Here is a 21,033-nt window from a genome sequence, read left to right on the forward strand (position 1 = left end):
ACATGGTGTTATTGCATTTTACCAAATGAACTTCACTTAAAGCTTAAATTAAAGTGTGGAAGCTGAATTATACTAATGTAGTCTCGTAAACGCAACAGAATTAGGAGTTGTATGTGGGTAGCTGGTCATAGAACTGAAAATATCAATCCCCGTGGGTCTTTTTTAAGAATATTTGAGGAATTTGTACACTAGATTTGGTACAGCTCTGTGCATATGACAATGGCCATGCACTGTTGTCACTTCTAATTCTGTAGCCATTTAGACCCTTTTTATCCTCAGAGCTGTTATTCCTAAATTGGGAGCAATTATCTTGCTGCCTGAGAGACCTGAGAAAACAAGGAAATAAATGGGGTCCTTATATCTTATCAATTACCAGTGTTCATCATTAATTCTCCCAATTTTCTGTTGTCAGTGCCGGCACATCTCTCTCCCATGGCTGGTGACACTATGTGAACACAGCATTAGAGGATGATTGGAATTGCTCAGTGTGATTAGAAGGTCGTGTCTGAATTATAACAAAAATCCAGTAGGCCCTAGTAAAGCTGAGGAATTTTTCATGCATCAGTTAAAATACATATTTTGCCTCTTTGTCACAGATGGAATGAACAAGAGAGAGAGCACATTAAATCCAGACAGCTGCAGAATGACCATCAGGTTGCTCTGGATCTCAGCAGTATCGCAAACAGGGATTTAATTCAGACATATTTTCATACCCCAGACCCCTAGTTCTGATTATCTATATCAGTAAGAATGCAATTTTTCTAGTGCAGGACTAGCAATTATTTTTTATGTTCATGAAATTACACTAGAACATTATTTATACGCCTCACTCATAATAAGTGACTGGCAAAGTTTTTATGCTGTATTGAGAGAGTTTAATATTTAAAACAGATTGCACAGATGTGGTATTTTTATCTACAGTGTTACTAACCCAGAAGAATCGCTGAATGTTAAGCCTCCTAACCCTTTCCTGGTGATCACAAACCCCTTATTTGGAGATCATGAAAAAAAACAGTGACAAAAAATCTGCCATCCGCTGGCCAAGCAGAGAAGTGCTCGCAAAGGGCCGCGGTGCACAGGGCAGGGAGCTCCAGTGTCATTCCAGCAAACCGGGAGTTCTGCAGAGCTCTTCAGCCGCAGATCAGAAATGGGCCTGGTCAGTAGTATTCTGACAGCATATTTTTCCTTCAGATAGTGCTGTTTCATTATAATTAAAAATGTGTAGGAACACATCAATGAGAAATTGAAATGCTCCGTTCTAAAAATATCAGAACGTTCTGTTTCAAAATTTTTAGACTGGAGCACTTTGATTTTTATTCCGGAATGATTTTTTTAAAAGTAATTATTTTTGCACATTATAAAAACAAGAAGTCAAAATTGTCATTTTTGCATTAAACATTCATGAAACATCACATCATCACTATAGCATGTGGTAAATTCAAGGCAGTCTGAAATCTAGGAGTCTTGGCTCTTATTTCCCTGCTCTGACCACTCTGACCCACTACTTGTGGTCATGTATGTTTGCTCTGTAGGGAGAATATGTCAAGGGTGTGAGTATCTTTTCATTCAGATGGGGAAGATCAGATATAGGAAGAAAACTTTGTTTTTCTCATCTTTACATCTTTATTTCTTTTATTGCAATTTTGTATGAATTACTTAAACTGCTACAGTAATTTAAAGAAAAAAATGGTTTGAGCTTATATTGCTTTTAATAATACAGCATACAGAAAGAATTTCCAATTATAGCCAAAATCATACTGGTCAACATTCAGGGAAGAAAAGAAAAAAGAGAAAATAAAAGAAGCAAACAACTCAAGATAACTCTCAAGGCTTTCCTTTGCCTTGCTTTGTAAATGTAGTACTTGTCATGTGCTAAGAAGAAAAGATGGACTTTGCATTTCATCCTGCAAAGAAAGGAATGGAAGAAAAAAACGCAGGATTTGATTAGTGATAGATTCTGGAGTTATTATTTTTATACCTTTCCTTAAAATGAAGCTCCAGCTAAGTTACATGATTTCTTAAAGACTGGTAATTTTGTTTTCAGAAAGAAAGGAAGTACGGTGGTTCTGATTAAATATCACCAGTCATGACAGATAATTATCTATCTCTTTATCTATCTGATATATGCCTAAATGGCAGCCAATCACACTGTGTTAAAAATGTTTAGATATACATAACCAGGCTGAATTTATACTCACAAAGACATTTTCTAATTTTGGACTTCATGACTTTTAAACTACCATTTTAATGTAGCTTTTCATGCAAATAGAAAAAATGAAGAGATTGCGCATGCAAAATCCTAGTGATTCTCCCTTGATGTGGATTGTCAGATGGGCTGAGTTCTTCTGATCACAGTGCGATCACCTACCGTGTGAGCTGGGGCAGTGACTGGGCACAGAAGGCTGTGCCACCTGCAGGAACCAGGTGCTGGGAAGGGGAGTTGTGCTGCTGCTGCCAGGGAATGCTTAGATTCAGGAAATATGAGTTCAGTACTGTGAAGTGTAGGGGACTGTCCTGTCTTGACTGGAGAGACTCTCCTGCACAGGTCTTCTGCTTTTTGGTTTTGCTCTTGCCTCCTCTCTCCAGTTCCTGTCTTTTTCTTTCTGCTTGGCCGTGCTACCTCCACCACACCACCATCTCACTTCTCCATCCCATTCACTCTGTTTCCATTTTTGCCACTAAGCTGCTGTTCACACTGTCCATATTATTCCACCCTGCCTCTGATCTTTCCACTTCTGTGTCTTCTGACCTTTCCATGTAGTAGTCCTGTTTTTTGTGCCAAGACCTTCTGCTCCTGTTAATCCATCTGTTTCTTCCTCACCCTTGAGGTGACAGCAGAGGATGCATAGTGCACAAAAGGGCACATTCACAGCTCTTGAGTGTTCAGTCTTGGTGCCGCAGCAATCCCAGCAGCCAGGATGAACAATTTCAGAGAATATCCTTTCTGTCTTTGCAGCTGTGTTAGAGGATATGTACACTGTGGTTTAAAGCGATGTGGTCTTTTACAACAAAATCGTTGAAGAATTACCTTCTGTAGCAATTTCCCCTTTCAGTAACCTTTTGCAGGACAAATAGTGGTTTAAACTGGTGAACTGATCTGGCATTACAATATTTATTTATTCCTGTGTGTTTTTTCAGCTGAATGACTTATTAGATCCATACAGTGGGAAAACATTTTAATTTGCAAGAAAGATTTTGTGCTTTTTAGCTAAAGTATCCCACCAAAACCTCAACATTTGATAGATAAGCAGAATAGAAAATTCTGTCCAGTCTCTCCGCACACAATTTAGTAATAGGAGAACGCAGATGAATTTTAGATAACTCAAGTGTATGCAATTTTGTCATCCGATCTGTAATATTTGTGCACTTCTGCCACGTGAACATCTGTCAACCATCCACCTTTACCATGTAGCTAACGTAATATTAATAGGAAATAATAAAGCTGCTTTATTTAGGATTCACTCAGCTGTCTCTGTTATCTCATTCACCAGAACAGCCTGGCAGTGAGAGACTGGTGATGATACTCATTTGTTTAAAGAAACTGACTGGTTTTGTTCTCTGAAAGATTCACTTCAGTAAATTAGAGAAATATTATTTCAGATATCTAAGAAAGGAATCCTTGCTCTATATTTGCTTCCCTTTGTTTCACCCGTATTTGGCTGAGATTCATTGTGTAATCTGTGAAATTCTTTGTGCTTTTCTTTTTTTAAGCCTAATACAGTGAGACTTGATGCAGTGATTCACTTTGTTCTTACAGCAACTTGAGCCACATGAGATAAAATTTTAACTTCTGCAGCAGAAGTCTATTGACTTGCCTGGTTCCTTTACTAGGCTGGTTCTGAATCATTGGTGCCATTGCCTGATTAACATCTTTGCAAATATATGCAAATACAGAGTATTGCCTTATGATCTGAAGTCCTCAGAAGTGCTGGTGACCTACTTGAGCATCTTAGCTAACTGAATAAGAGCTTTTGCCTCTTCCCATTTTCTGCATTTCAAAAGGTAGTATTTTTATTATTTTTCTATATTTAATTGCTGACAAGGATCCTACAGTGTTTGAATTATAGTAAAGCATCTGAGAGATCAAGAGCTTTCGCTTTGGTTTGGGGAGGTGTTAAGTTTTCTGTTGCTGGATCGATGTTTTTTGATGAGGAAACCAAGAGATCCTCATCTGCGTATTCTCTTGGAAAGCTGGCAGGAGCTGGAGAGTCCATAATTTGTTTCCATGGTTTTCCAGGACATTTGGGGAGAGGAGATTCTGGACGATTTGGTGACCCGTTAGAGAAAGAAGTATCAGGAAGAATTAGTGGTTCTGCAGGTGAACTGGTTTCCTCTACAGGAGCCCCTGGATTAACCAGTTGTGATGCTGTCTCATCAGTGGATGATAGGAGGGTTTCGTCTTGGTTAAAAACCCTTTCATCAGACTCCTCAGAAGATTCGGGGTTTGGATGTTTATGTTTACCATTTTTGCTGTGTTTTTTATGCCCACACTTGGGGCCAGTTTTGTGCCCGCAACCAGTTTCATGCCTATGCCTTTTGTCAGGCTTATGATCCTTTTTATGTCCATGCCTGTGTTTATGCTCATGTTTATGCCCATGTTTATGCTCGTGTTTATAGTCATTTTTATGCTCAGGTTCCCCTTCACCTTCTGGCTCCTGTCCACCATCTTTTCCTATTTCTTCGACAGGTCTTTGCACTTCTTTTTCATTTTGATCAGAGCATGAAATTTCGTTTGGCTGGCCTAGCGCAACAAAGCTTCGGAAAGGTGTGAATCCAGGAGGCCTTCTTAGAAGTACGGCCTAAAAAACATTGCAATATTAGCCTTATTTGTTACATGAATAAGAACAATAGCTTCAGATTTGGGAAATTCAGAAGTTAGCTCATTGTAATACAAGTCATTTAGCAAAAATATGCTATCAGATTTTGAAAGTAAACTGAATAATTATCTTTTCTATGATAAGCACAGAAACATAAATATCCTCCCAAATAGCTCCAGAGTGTTTTAGCAGTTATATGTTAAAATAACAATTTATAGATCACTGAAATTCTGTCAGTTTAACATGGGAATGATACTATAGGGAGAAAAATGTGTACTGATTTTCATTTATACACAATGCAGTTGATTTCTAGGACTAAATGTCCCCATGCTTGTTAGAGTATAGCACTATGAAGTATAAAACATATTTATGCTAAAGGCCAACACATCTCTGAGTATTCTCAATACCAGAATATACAAAAGATCTTGGTAATTTTGTTACATGAAATATAACCATTTATTTTGTTCCATGACATGACATATGTATGCATTTCATAGGACTGCTTAGAAATAACAGATGTAGCTTTAAGCCGATAATACAAAACATTCAGTTGTTATTGACTAATCTCTGTTTCCCCACCACTATGCAATGGGAAGACAAAGGCTGAATTCATGGTGTACAGTCACTATCCAACATGGGGTTCATTTCTGTCCACCCAAGCATCTGATCATTATCTAGCTGCCAATCAGAATTATTTGTGATGGAGCTAAATTTGAAAGTTGATGTGAATACAACATCATAGTGAAAACAAAGAGGAGAGACATTTATTAGTTAATACATAATGAATGAATAGGTATTTATGAAGGTGTGGAGCACAGTGAAGTTATTGATTATGAATGCAGGTTAATGGATTTAGTTTTATTCAGTGTATCTTCTCTTCTTCATGGGAGTCCATGCATTTATTAAAAAACCTGCAATCGTCAGAACTGATAATAAAAAAAATCTATATTCCATTCTGGAATCTTCAAAGTGCCCCATGATCAGGCCTGGTTCAGAGCTGGGCAGGAAAGAAACCAAAAGATCTTCCTGCAGAAATTGACAACTCACAGCAGGAGATCTGCCTACTAATATGAAAAGATTTCCAGATGCTTTTGAAGTCTGTAGAGTATAATTATTGCATTGCCAGATACACTTTTGTCTCAATATTTGGATTTAAATTCAAAGGAGCTGATGGGGCTTGATACTTGGGAGCTTAGCTGATAATGCAAAGGAACAGTCAACAGGCAGAATGTTCTCTGTGTCCTGTTGCCTCTGTATTCCCGGACTCATCAGGTTGTCCACTGTCTGACCTTGCAGTTAAACTGGTGTGGGCATGACAAGTTGCTGAGGTTAGAGGGTTGGAGGGAGGAGTGTGGCATTCCTGAGCTTGTTAAAAGGACTCTGGGTTCCATTATTTTTGGTACAAAATATGGGATAATTTGGAACGGATAAAGAATTTTATGGCTGCCTTTGTTCTACGCTCTACTTATGACAATGGGTAATGAAGAGAAATCATACCGCTGATCGTTCTATAGAGCAGTTAACCTGGGGAAGGATTTTATTCTCCCATGGGATCACGTGAATTTGTGCTTCACATGGCAATGGTGCCTGTTGACAAAACAAAAATCAACATATTAAGGCAATGAAACATCAGACACAAAGCAGGAGAGCTGTGTGTGAAAAAAATATGATTTTCTAATACTACTTTTAAATACAAATATACCTGGAACTTTACCCAAGTATGTATTAAATCCGTTCTAGTGATGTAGACTTCTGTATTGGGACGCATCACTGCTTAGCTGTTTGAGGCCATAGTATGTCTATGTGAACACTTGAATTCAACTTTGGATTGGAGATTGGATCTTTAAAAAATGGATTTTTCATGTCCAGCACTTTTGGAACACTGTTTAATCTTTGTGATATTCCTAACAAATATTGTTTGTTGATGGTATTTGCTGGACTAAAAATTGGGAAACAGATAGAAAGGCTTCTTTTTTTTTTTCTTTTCTATTTAGTACCTGCTGTGCTAACATTTTAAAATCTCACAGGTAAGCACTGTTCACATGGTGGGAAAAGAGATGGGAAATAAAACCTCTATTTCCCAACCAACTTCCTTGCCAATGGTTTCTGGCACAACCAGCATTACTTCCCAGTGTGTGGAACACATTTTCCTGGTATCAGCAGCGTGTGCTCCAGAAACACCATTCCTCTGCACATCAGTAACATTCCAATCTCGCATTTTCCTAAGCTGCAAGTGCAAACCAGGAGTATTGCAGCTATTTTGTTTCACAGCAACCTCTTCCCCTCATTTCTTTGATTCATGGTTATCTGAAGAAAGTTCCTTTGACTTTGCAGTGAGCACTGATCCTGCAGTTGGAGTGACTCAGTTTAAGCTTCATGTTTTACTGCCATTGTCACTGGCTTGGGTTACAAACAGTGAAAGGTGCCCTTGTTGAAACAAAAGTTTACTGACAGAGGTAACAGAACTCAGGATGTGACTCTACTGAAGTGTTTACAATTTCTGTTGCAAATGAATTTGCCCATTAGAAACATTACACTGGGCAACATCATCATTACTTACGCTGTCTGATGTGAATTTACAGTCTTCTTCAAGTTTTTCAAACTCTTTCTTTGAGCAGTTTGTCTTCCGGACTGCAAATTCTAAATGGTAGATTTTTCCTGCAACCACCTGGAAAATTTAGCAAGAACACTTTCTGTGGTAAAGGTGTATTGAAGAGGGTTCATAGGAAAGATGTTTTTCTACAAGCTTATACTAATATTCTACAAGTCCTTGCGACTGGGACAACGTATTAAGAACAATATTATAATATATGGCAGCAAACGTATCTGCTTCTAGTCAACTTATTTACTCCAGTTCCCACTCTCAAAAATTCCAGCACTGAAACTGAAGGAAACGAAAGGTCAGAATAATGTCAAGCCCACAGTTTTGGCTTTGTTTTATTGGATGCCTGTAGTGATTTCATTAATAACAAATGAAATCATTAGAGACACCACTGTAGAGAGCCAGATATGATGTAAGAAAACTGGAACGTGAGTAAAATGAAGTGTGTGATGAACAGGCTCAGTTGAAAATCAACACGTTTGCCAAATGCATTAAGGAGAGAAACTGTATGGGTTCATGAATGTGCCTGGTACAAGTTCTTCGTATTTTTTACATAGCCCAGGATAATACATCTTGCTTCAGAGACAGCAGGCAAAACACAAAATTCTGGCTCTTTTAAGTCTGTTTTAAAAGCATATGCATGCTAATATCAATCTTGATGTGAAAAGTGAGAAAGAAGAAAAATGTTCGAAAGAAGAAAAAAGGTTTAAAACAAGAAAAATCATAGACATTATTAGTAAGATAACATGAGCTATTCAGAAAAACACTGGTGTGCTTGTAGTGCCTTCTCCAGGGGTGCCCCTCGTGCTCAGGAGTTGTTGACAAAGTATTTTTTGAACTACTCCACTGTCTTATTTTCAATTCTGTCCTAAACCTCTATTTAGAGATGTTGGGACAGTAAACGAGGCAAATGCATTATCCTCTTGATTCCTTGTTCTTTATCCAGCTGTATTTGTCTGTGTATCTTAAGTTATGCACAGATGTTCTCTTGTGAATATAGCTGGAGAATTATTAGCAGCAGAATAAGTATATAAATTAACAGATTTCCAAGGAAATTGGGAAGCCCCATTTCTTGAAGTTTACAGCTATTGCAGGGTGGACAGCACCTTAAATAACATACAGAGTATTGGTGTGGTGGATCAAGTGGGTGGTTTCTACTTTTCTACTTTAAAAGTATAAGGTATGTTACAAAGGCTGGTAAAATGGGGTGTGGATATACAGAAATCAGATACCCTAAGTCAACCTTCTTCCCATGCTTTTAAAATAACGTTCTTTTAACAGAAACTAAAATAGATATACATATATATATAGGAGATTTTTAAAAAAACTTTTGAATGCAAGCCAAGATAGATAAAATTTTGCAAGAAAAATTGCATGGATATTTCAGTTACCATCTGTATCAACACCCGGAGAAAAAAACCATATTTCAAATCTAGATACAAACTTCAGCTAACATTCAGCTCAGACCAATGACACTGGATGTGTGTTCCTCATTTCTGTGGTATATCCTAACCTGAACGGCTGCTGCTTCTATGTCTCCACTTTTATAGTAGTGGTCATCATTGCTTTCCGAATTGTACTTCTCCATAGAAAGCTTCAGGAGTTCCTTCAGTTCTGGACTGTCTGTCGGGATGGTCTTCACACAACCAGTGCGAACGTCAGGATTTACTGTCTCTTGAACTGAAAGAAACCAACAGATTTCAGATCTAAGGAACAAAAGATTGAATGTAGATATAGGCTGGGAAGAAGAGTATAAACCCCTGCCTTGCAGAAAGCTTCGTATTTGGGTCTGTCAGATGAAACCAAAACATCTTTGAGTTTTATATGATCAGCATTATCATTTCTTGGTTATTTAAAAGAGCACTGCGTCAGCACCTGCTGTAGCATTGGACACTTAATAAGTTTTCTCATAGAAACAAGAATTCTGTGTGCCAATTGCAGGTAGCTGGCAAATAAAGAGAGGGAACTTCTACACATATGGGAAGGACCTGAATGGAGTGACACAAGAGGTGCATGATATTGGCAGTGAATGAGTGTGGCAAAGAATATCATTATAATTTCTTGAAGAAAACCAAATCTGAATGGGTGAGAATATAGCCCTCACTAAACAGAGTAGCACTGTACTCCCTGTTCTAAAGCTCTGGAGCTGTGATAATGTGTCCAAATAAACAGCTGGAGGAAGAAATAACAATAAGAAAACCATTTGGGAGTTTGACTGTAATGAACTTATAAATCCTAAGTAATTTATTTACTGGGAAAAAAAAATAAGCCTCTAACATATCAAATACAACTATGCAATATGAAATAAATGATCGAAGTGGCAATATGTGAATTACCAATTGTGGACAAAATCTTGAGGTCCTCAATTCCTTTAACTTTCAGAAGGATATATTGGAGCTCTTTGGAAAGTTAGAAGAATTTACTTATTTAAACAACATGATATTAACTTGCTTGTAATTGTGGTAGAAAAGGCATTAATTTTTGTAGGACAGTTATACTCTTTGAGTTTGTATCTATGAATCTCCAAATTAAAGTCTGCAAGCAGCTCCATGTCAAAGAAACAGGTCAGTATACAAACTAGTTTATCTTGTTATCATCTGGTTTTGTCTCTTAATTTCTTTTTTTGGTCTTTTAAAAAATAATTGTTAAAAAAACACTGAAATCACAGAACTTTTAAAATTGATAGTGCCTATTACATACCTGGAAGCTTGCATTGGTTTGCAATATCTACGATCTGTTCTTGAAGATTTACATATGCTTTGGCATCACATTTACCTATATGCTGGAGTAAAGAACCCAAAACAACTCCTTAGTATTTAGAAATAATGAACAAGCTCACATCCTAATACCTTCCTCCTACAGAATAAGTCAAGCATGTTACTAATATGACTAATAATTCCTCACTTCTTCCCTCCCTCCTTCCCTCCCTCCTTCTGGGAGCAAGAAGCCTGACAGGCAGTATGCAGAGCAAATAAATGATCCAGGTTCAAAAAGACCACTCAGAGAAAATAAAACCATAAAAGAGAAGCTAAATGAACTATTTGTGTGTGTTCATTACAGAAGGAAATGAGGAGGTTTACGAGCCAGAATCCTATTTTATGGAAAATTCATTGGAATTTCTGTCTTAAACTGTAAAGATAAAAAGAAGATTACGCAATTAACAAATCAAACATTACTGAGCTTCTTGTATTTACTCAGGTGTTCTAAAGGAATTGTGGTAAATGACTTGCGTGAAATTGCCTTGATATCTTAGGGCTGTAAGAATGCAGATGTTGAGCCTGTTCTTTTTTGAAAAAGGTTATAGAGCCATAAAACTGATGTCTGTAATATTCAAGAGATTTGAAATGGTAATAAGGAAAGAATTAGGGGGCATAAATACATCAAGGAGAGATTGGAGGTTTTGTTGTAAACAGAAGGTGTATTTTGCAGATTTGTCCAAGTTCTTCAAAAGCATCAACAAAAAATGGGTAGAGAGACCTGTTGATAAAGTGTACATAGATTTTCAAAAAGCTTCCAGTGCAGTCTCTTGTCAAAGACTCTAAGGCAAACTATCAAATAAGAAGGAAGACATCATCCGTAGAAACTCTGGTTAGTAGTGGTTTAGAAAAAATAATTACAAATCATGTCAACGTTTATTATCCCACTATAGCTCTGTGGCTCACATGTGTGTTGAAGATAGGTTGCAATTCTGGTTCTCCCATTTCAAAATGAATAGTACAGAGCTGAATAAAGGTATGAAACAACTTGTATGGAATTTGGTCATTCCAAGTTATGAAATATTCTTGGAATATTGTATTATAATAGTATCTCTCAATGATCTATTACCAAGGCTGCTTAACAGTTTGGGGATAAGTGCTAAAAGATTGAGCCCCACAAAACCTGCATGATCAAAGCAGCATGGGAATGAGGGAGCATTCCTGGAGCATGTGAGGTGGACAGAAGTTCTTACCTCTGGGTGACAGGTTGGGAAACTCAGACTCAAGCAGGTTCAGTAATTTGCTTAAGGTTTAAGGACAAGTGCGAGCAATGGGGCAATTTGCGTCAGATAGTCTGATTCTCACTCTGCTATTATTTAACACTCAGTGCTGCACTTCCACAACAGCTGGACATGTGAGTCAGGACTCCCGTGGTTCCCTCCCATTCATCACCACCATTCTGCCCTCTACCTTGTATTTGCAGAAGCATTTGTCTGACCCCATGGTGAGCTGGTTCAGGAATATTGGTTAAGAGAGCAACCTTCTATTTTTGTTACAGTTAATTCTGTTCCGGGTTAGAGAAGTAGAGCGAATACCTGTTTTTTGCAGGACAGTTTATCTAGAGTATGTATGTTTGTGAATAAATTTACTTTGAAGCTCTCTTATTTGGACTACAGTTTAGGTTAAGTAATAATTCAACTACTTACTTTTCTTAGAAAATACATCTTAAACTGGAAAAATGGTGCTAATTTTAATTATAACTTTTTGGGTTGTACTTGAGTAACTCCTTGAACATCTGGATAGCAACTTCTTAAGGGCTGCTGAGATTCTATAACCTGTAAACATTTCAGTGATCATCTCAGTCTCCGATTCATGAGAAGGCATGGATGTTCTAATTGCATAAATAGATAGTTATCGATAAGCCTGTATTTAAATTTCATTTGCAAAGTGAAGTAAGACTATAAATGTTTTCTTGAGTCAGAGCTCAATTATTATTTGGTATTATGATACTTTCTTGACAAACAGATTTTGAAGAATACTTACACCTCTAGAAGTGGTTTTGCACTCTGGCGTTAGATCTTGGAATTGGTCTTTGGAGCAATTAGTCTCCTCAACTTCATATTTAATTATGTAATTCCATCCAGCTACCACCTGGAACAGATATTTAAGAGATACATTATGTAAACCGATACAAACTTGGGAGCGAAATGATTAAATGCGATTACCAAAGAAAGCAAGACTACTCTTTTGATGCCTTCCATCCATCAAATCACTTTGCAGTCATTGAGCCATAGAATATTCATGGACAGCAAAAAAAAAATCTCGTCCTTGTGATACAAAAAGTAAACTAAGTCATGCATATATTAGAAGTGCACTTTGTATTTGGATACCACTTCTCTGCAGCCTTGTAATGCTTCAATTCTTGCACTTTCCTCCGAAGTATCTGTTACTTATTACTCCCAGTGGTGAGAAGCTGGTCGAGATGGATGACTACACTAATACAGCTTGGCAAGTCCTGTGTTCCTGAGCGTGGGACATAGTAAAGCAGTATCTGAATAATGTAACTTTATACTGCTGGCATCATTTGTTATTTGAGTGCCCTGCATTTATCATCCACCTATAATTGTGTCTGCCTTGGGCTTTACTTTCCCCACCCACTGTTTTGCCCTGATTTGTGACCTTTTTTGCATTTTCTCTCCAGAAAGCAGTTAGGTTTTCCTCACTGTGGCTTCTGCATCTCAGCCATGAAATCTCTGCATGTTACAGTGTTGGGTCAGGTATTATAGCATTAGATCAAAAGGGGGAAATAGAATTAAATGTAGAAGTTTTCCATCCCAGCTCAGTTAAAATGGAGGCCTCTGACTAGTCTCTGTTGGCCAGAAGTGACATGACAGTTCTCTTTCCAGCTTTTGGATTGCAGTCTGTGCCATTTGCCATGTGGTTTAAATGTTCAAGCTTGTCTTTTAGCTAAGAGGATTGCTGCCATTGATAAATAGAAAGACATCAGTCTGAATTGAATCCCGTGTCAAATCGACATGAGACTGGAAGATGCTTTTTGGCAAAGTAAATACATACATATTCAAAGAAAAGTGTCTGTATTTGGTGTTGGGTTATATATCAGTTAAAAACCAAATAAGAAACTTTACTGTCTAGCAATGTCACACCCGTCCATAGCAGAGCCTTTCACAGGGAAATAATTGTTGCATGAAATACCAGATTACATGAAATTTCTGTGACCTGAGCTGTCATTCCTTGCAAAGCAGATATCCCTGCGTGTAAAAATCTTTCAGCAAGTGACATACTGGCTTTGAGGTTTTCTTACCCAGTTTTCCTATATGGAGTCTACCCATCCTATAGCGTTTAACAGCTGCTGACATGAGTTCTATTGCATTGCTAAAACATGGATGCCTGCTGCTGTTTGAGAGGCTGTAGAGTATATGAGATATTTGTGCAGGCTGGCAGTTCTGGCACAGAACCTAGAAGAGATCTGCTCCTGCTGGAGCTTCATGGAGATGCCAAATAGAATACCCAAGAGCATCTGAGATGACACAAAATGCCTGTGTCAGCACTGAATGCAAATAAGCTGGTGCTAAACACGCATTAGATGCAACTGCAGATAGAGAAAAAAATACGTTCACTATCAGTTTGTAAAGTTGACAGCTCTGATAATCCAGTAGGTAACTGTTTATGATTCCTTATAAATGAAGAGTATTGTTTACAGGGTCTGCACTCCATATGCATTTTGTATGCATTTATTATAAAATATAAGCCACCTTAAAATCAGAAACGTGTACATAAAACAACCAAGGTACCTAGTTTGGAGTGGTTTTTGGTAAAATTTAGAGAAAAGTCATACACAAACCTGTCTTGTAGCTTCTTTGATTTCCACAAGCTTGAAAAGGGCTGATTCAGCACTGTGACTGTTAAACTTTTTAATGGCTTGTTTCAGGATTTCTGACACTTCTGAACTGTCACTTGATACAGGATGGAAGCATCCAAGACATATACCCTCAGTAAGTGTTATCTTGGGTGTAGCTGGAAAAGAAAGAAACCAAAAAATGTAGAGCTTTATGTAAAGCAGCCTCAGCTTTGAATTTTTCCTATCTGGGAGTGAGAGAGAAGGTTCACTGAGCAAGAACCTTTCCTGATTTTAATTAGAGTGATCAGCAAAACCCACATTTCAGTTTCAGGGCCTGCAAAGACATTCAGTATATTTAGAAATGTGCTTTGGTTTGTGGTGGTGGGGCCACCTATGACATTAGGATTCAGGGATGGTTTCGGCAGCACGCTTCATTCAGAGAAGTGAGTTCAGGAGTCATTGAATCTCTGAAAAACTTTGTGTGTAATTTTGACACCATTGAGTAAGGGTCAACCCTCATTTAGTCAGGGAAGAACCAGTGGAGGTTGCAGCTGAGGACTTGTTCTTCAGATCCTTCACAGCTCACCCGCTGTGCGTAGCTGCTCACTGTCCTCACCCGGTTTCATGGTGGGGACTTTGCCAGGACTGTTCTGGCCCAGCCACGTGAGCTGCTCTGACTGTGGCCTCCCAAGGGACTGTGGTTGAACTGTTCTCCTGCCGTCTTGTTTGAACCCCCCTGCTCATCACTGTGGCTGTCAGTTACCACCCAGTGTTACCCTCAGACTTAACCAGCTGGATTGGCTGTGGATAGACCAGCTTGATGGGGACACTCAAACTTCTGTTTCCTACTACTAATCCTATTAACTCTCTTTCCTTTCTAGTAATCATGGATTGGATTTTCATAAATTAATTTTATAGTTCAGTACATAAATTAATTTCATGATTCAGTGAGCTTGAGAATGGAAGTGGGACAATTTGTGGTCTCTGTGGAATTGCAGTGAAATTTGTGTGCTCGATCCTCAGCTGGTATAAACTGGCTTTAATGGACTTGTGCCAGCTTGCACCAGCCAGAAACCCATCCAGGGCCAATATGATCAAACAGTTCCACCAAGAAGGCTGAACAGTATGGTACCTGGCATGGTGGGGAAATCCCTCACCACTCAAGGTCTGTAGTTTTACTCTTTCTGTTTGAATCCTTTGGATTGGATTTGGCTCCTCTGTATGTCTGGAATATCTCCGTGTAAGCATTGCTGTTTTGACTTAGCTCTCCAAGGGATACTTGTGCAAAGTCTGCCCTTCGTATTTCTAGCATAACTTATTTTGATTGAGTAATGACAAATAAATGCATGCTACAGAAAAATGTGACCATGTTTTCAGGGAGTAATCACAAAGGAGATAGTGCACCCAGTTGTATATCGACTCTGGTCTCAGCATTTTCGTAAGTGCTGAACAAATGTGTATTCTTTTTTCAGAGTTGCTCTAACTTGGTGATAAGAGATGAGCTGCTTTGGCTGAACACGATTCATTTAATTTATGTTGTTTTTTTAGCTTTCTAAGCAAAGATTCAAATGCAGATTTCCCATGCATTCTCTGTGGGATTCACACACCTTTTACTGGCAACTAGATGTCACCATTGCCCTACAAATGCGTCTAACCCAAGCGTGTTTATGCAGTAGCAGCACATGGAGTTTGTGTGTACTGCAGTTGCTAGAAGGACACTGGCTGTAGATGTAGCCGTCTAAGCTTTAAACAAGATAACTAGGAACAAAAAACAAAGATAAGCGACCACACACCTCAGAAATCGTGGTAAATATTTGCACTTAGCTCTCTGCTACCAGTTAGACGGACATTTTTAAAACCGGCTTGGGTATGTCTTACAGGAACGCTGGGCCCAGGCACATAGAGATCTCAGTTGCAGAGCTTTAAAACAATGTGATCTCTTTCTAATAAAGAAAATTACTATGTGAACATAATAGTCACATATAAAGGTCTTACAGGAAATGTAGCACTACTTATTGTTAAAGTCTAACAGATGTCACAGTCTCTTTTATGTAATTACCTCACTGCTAGATTTTACTTTGTAAATGGAATTTCTGTGTGTGTGTGTTTTTGTTTTGTGTTTTGTTTTGGTTTTTTCCATTGCGCTTAAGTATTTGTTTTGGCAAACTTTAATAGAACTAATTTAGTCATTTTTAGGTTGGAGAAAATTAAGGTACAATTTTGTCATATAAATATCTGAAGAGAATGATAAGGAGCTCCTACCTTTAAAAAACTTGAAAGCCTCAGTATTCTATTTTTCCCATTCCTGTTACTCAACATACTTGTGCAGTGCAGCCTCAAATAGTTACATACCTGGAGAAATTTTGCAGTCTTGGGAAACATTACTTGTTTTTTCAGCATCATTGAGGTGAACTTGAGCTACACATTCTCCTATTTGCTGCAAAAACATATGACAATATTTATCTTCAATTTACTGAAGAAAAATACAGTGTTATATATCCCTCTAGCTACTGAGGAAAGTTGACAGTTGCAAATTAAGTTTGGGGAACAAATTCATGTGTGCATTTGCAGTAATGTCTAATTTGCTGCTTTGCTGCTGGGAAAGGTACAGATTTGTTGATTGTGAGGAGAGTAGGGGATGTACTGAGCAGATAATTTGAAAGGTTGCATTGTGTCATGATTGATGCTTATTAATTAACTATAGAATTTATAGTCAGAATAACAGAAATGAACACATCCTCCTAAATAAAGTCTGTAGAAATTGTGTTTTTACCTCATTTCCCCTCTGCTAGTACAAGATATGCAGCAATGACATTTCGCATGGGTTCGAATGATCTTATCACCATCATCCCTTTCTTGGTGTTGTGCACTGGGTGAAGTGACAATAACTTCCACGGGAACTGTGCTGTGTTCCTGCACGCTGGGGATGCCCCAACTGTCCCTCCTCCAGGCGCTCTCCAGCAGCAGAGGCGAGACGTGCTTTGCTCTGCTAAAAATCTGCTGGTAAATTTTCTGCCATAGAGGCTTCTATGCCAGTATTTTTGCTGGTGCAGATCTGAAGTCAATTTGGTTGTGCAGGTTTCCATTATACATGATTAGCAGAAAATGTTACAACCCTCACGCTCTCATAGTGCACATATCTTATATTGAATTTATTCTGAACCTTCATATTGAAGCTCCGAAATGTTCCCTTCTGCACATATGTAGGATTATCGTGGCAAACTCACAATTATAATGGTTAACTTCAGAGTTTGTGTTCTGTCCTTTAGTCCTATAAGCTCTCAAAACCTACATAGATAAAGTTAAATTCTCTATTGTGGTCTGGGTCATTGTGCTGATGTTTCTGTATGGAGAACTTTCAAAGAGCACAAATACTTACAGCCTCTGCCGATGCTTTGTAATCACAGTCTTGCCAGAGTTTGTTTTCCTCAGTGGCACAAGTGGTTTCTCGTATTCGATATATCACATGGAATTGTGTGACAGGACCTACCTGGATAAAACCGATATGCCTCTCATTATTTGCATAGTAATAAATCAAGTGAAAAGATAAGAGTTTCAAAAGGTAAATACTATCCATTGGTTACCTTATATTTTATAGTATCGTTTCAGATTGGCAGCTGGTCTCCATGCAAGGTTTCCCAAGTAGTTCAATAATTAACTTATCTAATTATATCACTGAGCCCTTACCGACAATTACAACATATTGATACAATAGATAGGGTATGCTCAACTGCCTTCATTTTAACTTGTAGTACCAAGGCTGGTTGGATGTTACAGTCAAATGTACCCCAAATAAGCAAATTTGTGTTGCAGCTCGTTCAGTGGGCGTAATCAGCAGCTTGGCCCGTGCTCCTGCCGGACTCTCTGACTCTTGATCTCCTCCCAGGTGTGTCTCTGCTTTCCCCCCGCACAGCTCCGCAGCAGCCCCGAGGCAGCCTGGCAGTGCCCAAACGGCCTTTGCTCCGTGGTGACGGGCACTGCTGCTGCCCTGCCTGCTCAGGGGACAGGCTTGAAGAGGTCACATGCTCTGGAGATGGTATTTGGCAGTGCCTGCAGTTTTCCTATTGGCATTAAAGGCTGATCTGCTCATGAGGGGAGCCTTAGGAATCCTGCATGATGAAATACAGACAAAGCGTGAAGCAAAATTTGGCCTGGCCAGTGGTAGCTGTTTCTGGTGTTGGTAAATCAGTAGGGGGCACATTCTCCTTAACATAAACTGGGTAGAGAGCCAGTGCCTACAGGTGACATTAACATGCTGCAAGGTTTGTGGTTCACCCTTTAGAGGAGCTATAAAGCCAGAAGTTACTAATCTTTTACAGCCACTAAAAATGCTCTGCTGATGTGCCTTTCCAAACACAAACAGTTGCTGTACTTTTAACACTGGTTGTCCACAAGTGATACTGCTGGCAGAACTAAATGATAATTCTTGCCTTAGTGGTACCAAGAAATTGAAGCGGAGCCGATGTGGTTGGACTATGCTGAATTTACGCTGGTGTAGACACAGAATTGTATTCTGTGTTCTCTCAGTTCCCGTTGTATATTGCTATAACTACAAAGAGGTGTAGAAGTACCTGATATAATGGTTGCAGGTTGTAAAACAGGATGGAAAGGTCTCTAAAAATATAAGGGGCTTAATTCTCAGCAGGTATAAATTGACATTCATGGAGCTGCACCAGATTACACTATCTGGGATGTGGACTTAAAAAGAGCCAAATTCTTTTCTCTGTTACAGCGTTCTAAATCTGCAGTAAATCAACTCAGTGAGTACAGACATTGTTTCTGTATGTTATTTGTTGTTGGTTTATTTCAGTATTATTATGCACAGCTATGCCTTTAACTGGGGCAGGTTCAGTCTTTCACCACTCAGCTTTTATGTTTTATTACCCTATCAATAATGAATGTACATGAATATGTAATAACCAGCTATTTAATTAATGCATTCAACATTGTGAGACTAACGATGAGTAAAATCTATACTCTTTTGAAAAAGAATATTGAATATGAGGAAATCTCTATTGTAGATTCCTTTTCTCTGTTTTTTGCATAACATCATACTCAGATCAATGATTCAAAGTAATAAATTATTTCCACCTCAGATATTTTAAGAAAAGGAACGATGGTTATCTAGAGAATAAAAGATGAATAACAATTGCAATAAATATGTATTCTTAGAAATAGAACATTGTTTGAGATAAAATACTGAAACATCAGTATTGGGAACATCAGCAAACGGCAAGTGGTGTTAGAGCTCTGATATAAAGACGTTTGCATTCAGCTGTTGTTAAGCATGTGTGTGGTTCAGTGTAGAGAGTGGAGCTATTCATTTGTTTAATATTAATTGTATAAAAGTTTGCCACATTTTGGTCTTTGTCACTACATGCTAAAATCTCCCCAGTTTGAAAACAGAAATACCAGAGTGTGGGTGCCAGGAGATGTGGGTCATTTACTGAAAGGCGTTTAGCAATTCACGTGCCCTTTCTGAGGTCAACTTCAGACTGTGATTTTGGAGTGCAAAATATTCCCTCCCACACTGACTTTATTGTGTTTTACATCTGAAAATCCAATCCAGTAGAAAAGAAAAGCTAATGTTTTCAAGTAAAGTAATGCTTGTCATTGTTATGGTAATATCATCTTTGTATGCCTCTGAGAGGTAAATACTCTTTTGTTAGATTAACGGTACACAGAAGGACTCCAGGCAAAGGATCACGTTTCATTCTTTTTTTCTTCTGTAATTTTAGCTGTCACCCCATTTGACTAAAATACCACCTAGTGCTTTTAGATAGATCCGTGACTCAGGACTAGTGTCAATCAAATAATATTCACAAACAATTTTTTCAGAGTATTGCCAAATTTATCAGGTCATTCTTTTTATGTGATCCCAGCTCTTCTTAAGTGAAGACAATATTCAGTTTTTTCAGTAAGTGTGTTTTTACCATTGATCTGAAAACCTTACTCATAATAGAAAGGGGTAAAATTCCCAACAGAGAAAGGAGAAACCAGAACTAGTAAGACAAATTGGATTAGTGATAGAATTTTTCTGTTCTTTAGTCCTTGAATTAATAAGCAATTTACCAGCACACACAGTCCCGTTGATGAAAACATAATACACATCCCTACTTGTCATGGTAATGAGTGTCTTACTGTGCAAGTCATTTCTTTGATTTTTTAAAATGTTTTTGGAAGACATTTTGCTGTCACACTTGCTCTCTTATGAATGAGAAGGAGATAACCTGAAACACAGTGCATAAACAATCCCACCTTTTTATTTTTTCCAAGTCTACTTACAGTTCTCTTGGCTTCCATCACCGTGTATAGAGCAAATTGATTACCGCTTGTTCTCTCTCCATTGTATTCCTTCAGTGCTGTGTCGACAGCTTTAAAGACATCAGGGTCATCACAGTCCAAGAACTCAAATGGAAGAGGGTTGGCTCTGCTAGACAAAAAACTACAGCAAAGTGCTAGTACGAGGAAAGGTTTCATAACTGAATAAAAAAGGCCCCCTGAATTAGAAGGCTCTTTGAAAACCAAATGGAAAAGGAATGCCTAACAGAGTTTTAGTCACCTCTTCTGTTTTTCAGGGCCAATAGCTAAGTAAACAGAATGGGTGGGTTGCTGGGGTTGGCTGGTTCTCATCATACCCTGTTTATACTGCAAATAAACTTCTGAGTTTATCTAAATAAACTTTGTGTGGTCACCGGCATGACACTAAGGTTATCCACCTGCCATCGAGATCATATGCTAACTGGTTGCAGCTGGGGCAGGTCTTGACAAAGCAGGATGGCCCCTGACCAGAGGAGAAAGCAGAATGTTTGTAGCTTTCAGGCTTCTTTTCTGAAAATCTAAACTGCTACTGAGAATGAATTTTAGAAGGCTTAAATAAAACACCCAGGAAGGTGACAGGAGCATGGCAGTGAAGTTCTGGTTCTGCACAACAGCCCTGTAAATTTTATAGATCTGTTTAGTGTTCAGACCACAATAGCTCTGAGGAGCCAGAACATGTTTGAAAAAAGTCTTTGGACAGTTGCATATCATTGAATGTCACATAACTCTTCAATACCA

The 21,033-nt window shown here is 38.4% G+C and overlaps 1 protein-coding gene across 1 annotated transcript; it reads right to left on the bottom strand.

Annotated features, from left to right (window-relative positions):
• Positions 1 to 1,599: 1,599 nt before the first annotated feature.
• KNG1 (kininogen 1) lies at positions 1,600 to 20,554 on the bottom strand. Its single transcript, XM_065844997.2, has 10 exons — positions 20,260 to 20,554; positions 17,354 to 17,464; positions 16,327 to 16,411; positions 13,978 to 14,150; positions 12,159 to 12,266; positions 10,120 to 10,201; positions 8,933 to 9,099; positions 7,378 to 7,485; positions 6,315 to 6,404; positions 1,600 to 4,799 (listed from the first exon to the last, which is right to left on the bottom strand). Exons 1-10 carry the CDS (start codon positions 20,452 to 20,454, stop codon positions 4,062 to 4,064), a joined length of 1,857 nt encoding a protein of 618 aa, XP_065701069.1. The 5' UTR covers positions 20,455 to 20,554; the 3' UTR covers positions 1,600 to 4,061.
• Between the last annotated feature and the right edge of the window lie 479 nt (positions 20,555 to 21,033).

This window comes from Patagioenas fasciata, chromosome 9, assembly GCF_037038585.1.
Source record: "Patagioenas fasciata isolate bPatFas1 chromosome 9, bPatFas1.hap1, whole genome shotgun sequence".
NCBI classification, from domain to species: domain Eukaryota; kingdom Metazoa; phylum Chordata; class Aves; order Columbiformes; family Columbidae; genus Patagioenas; species Patagioenas fasciata.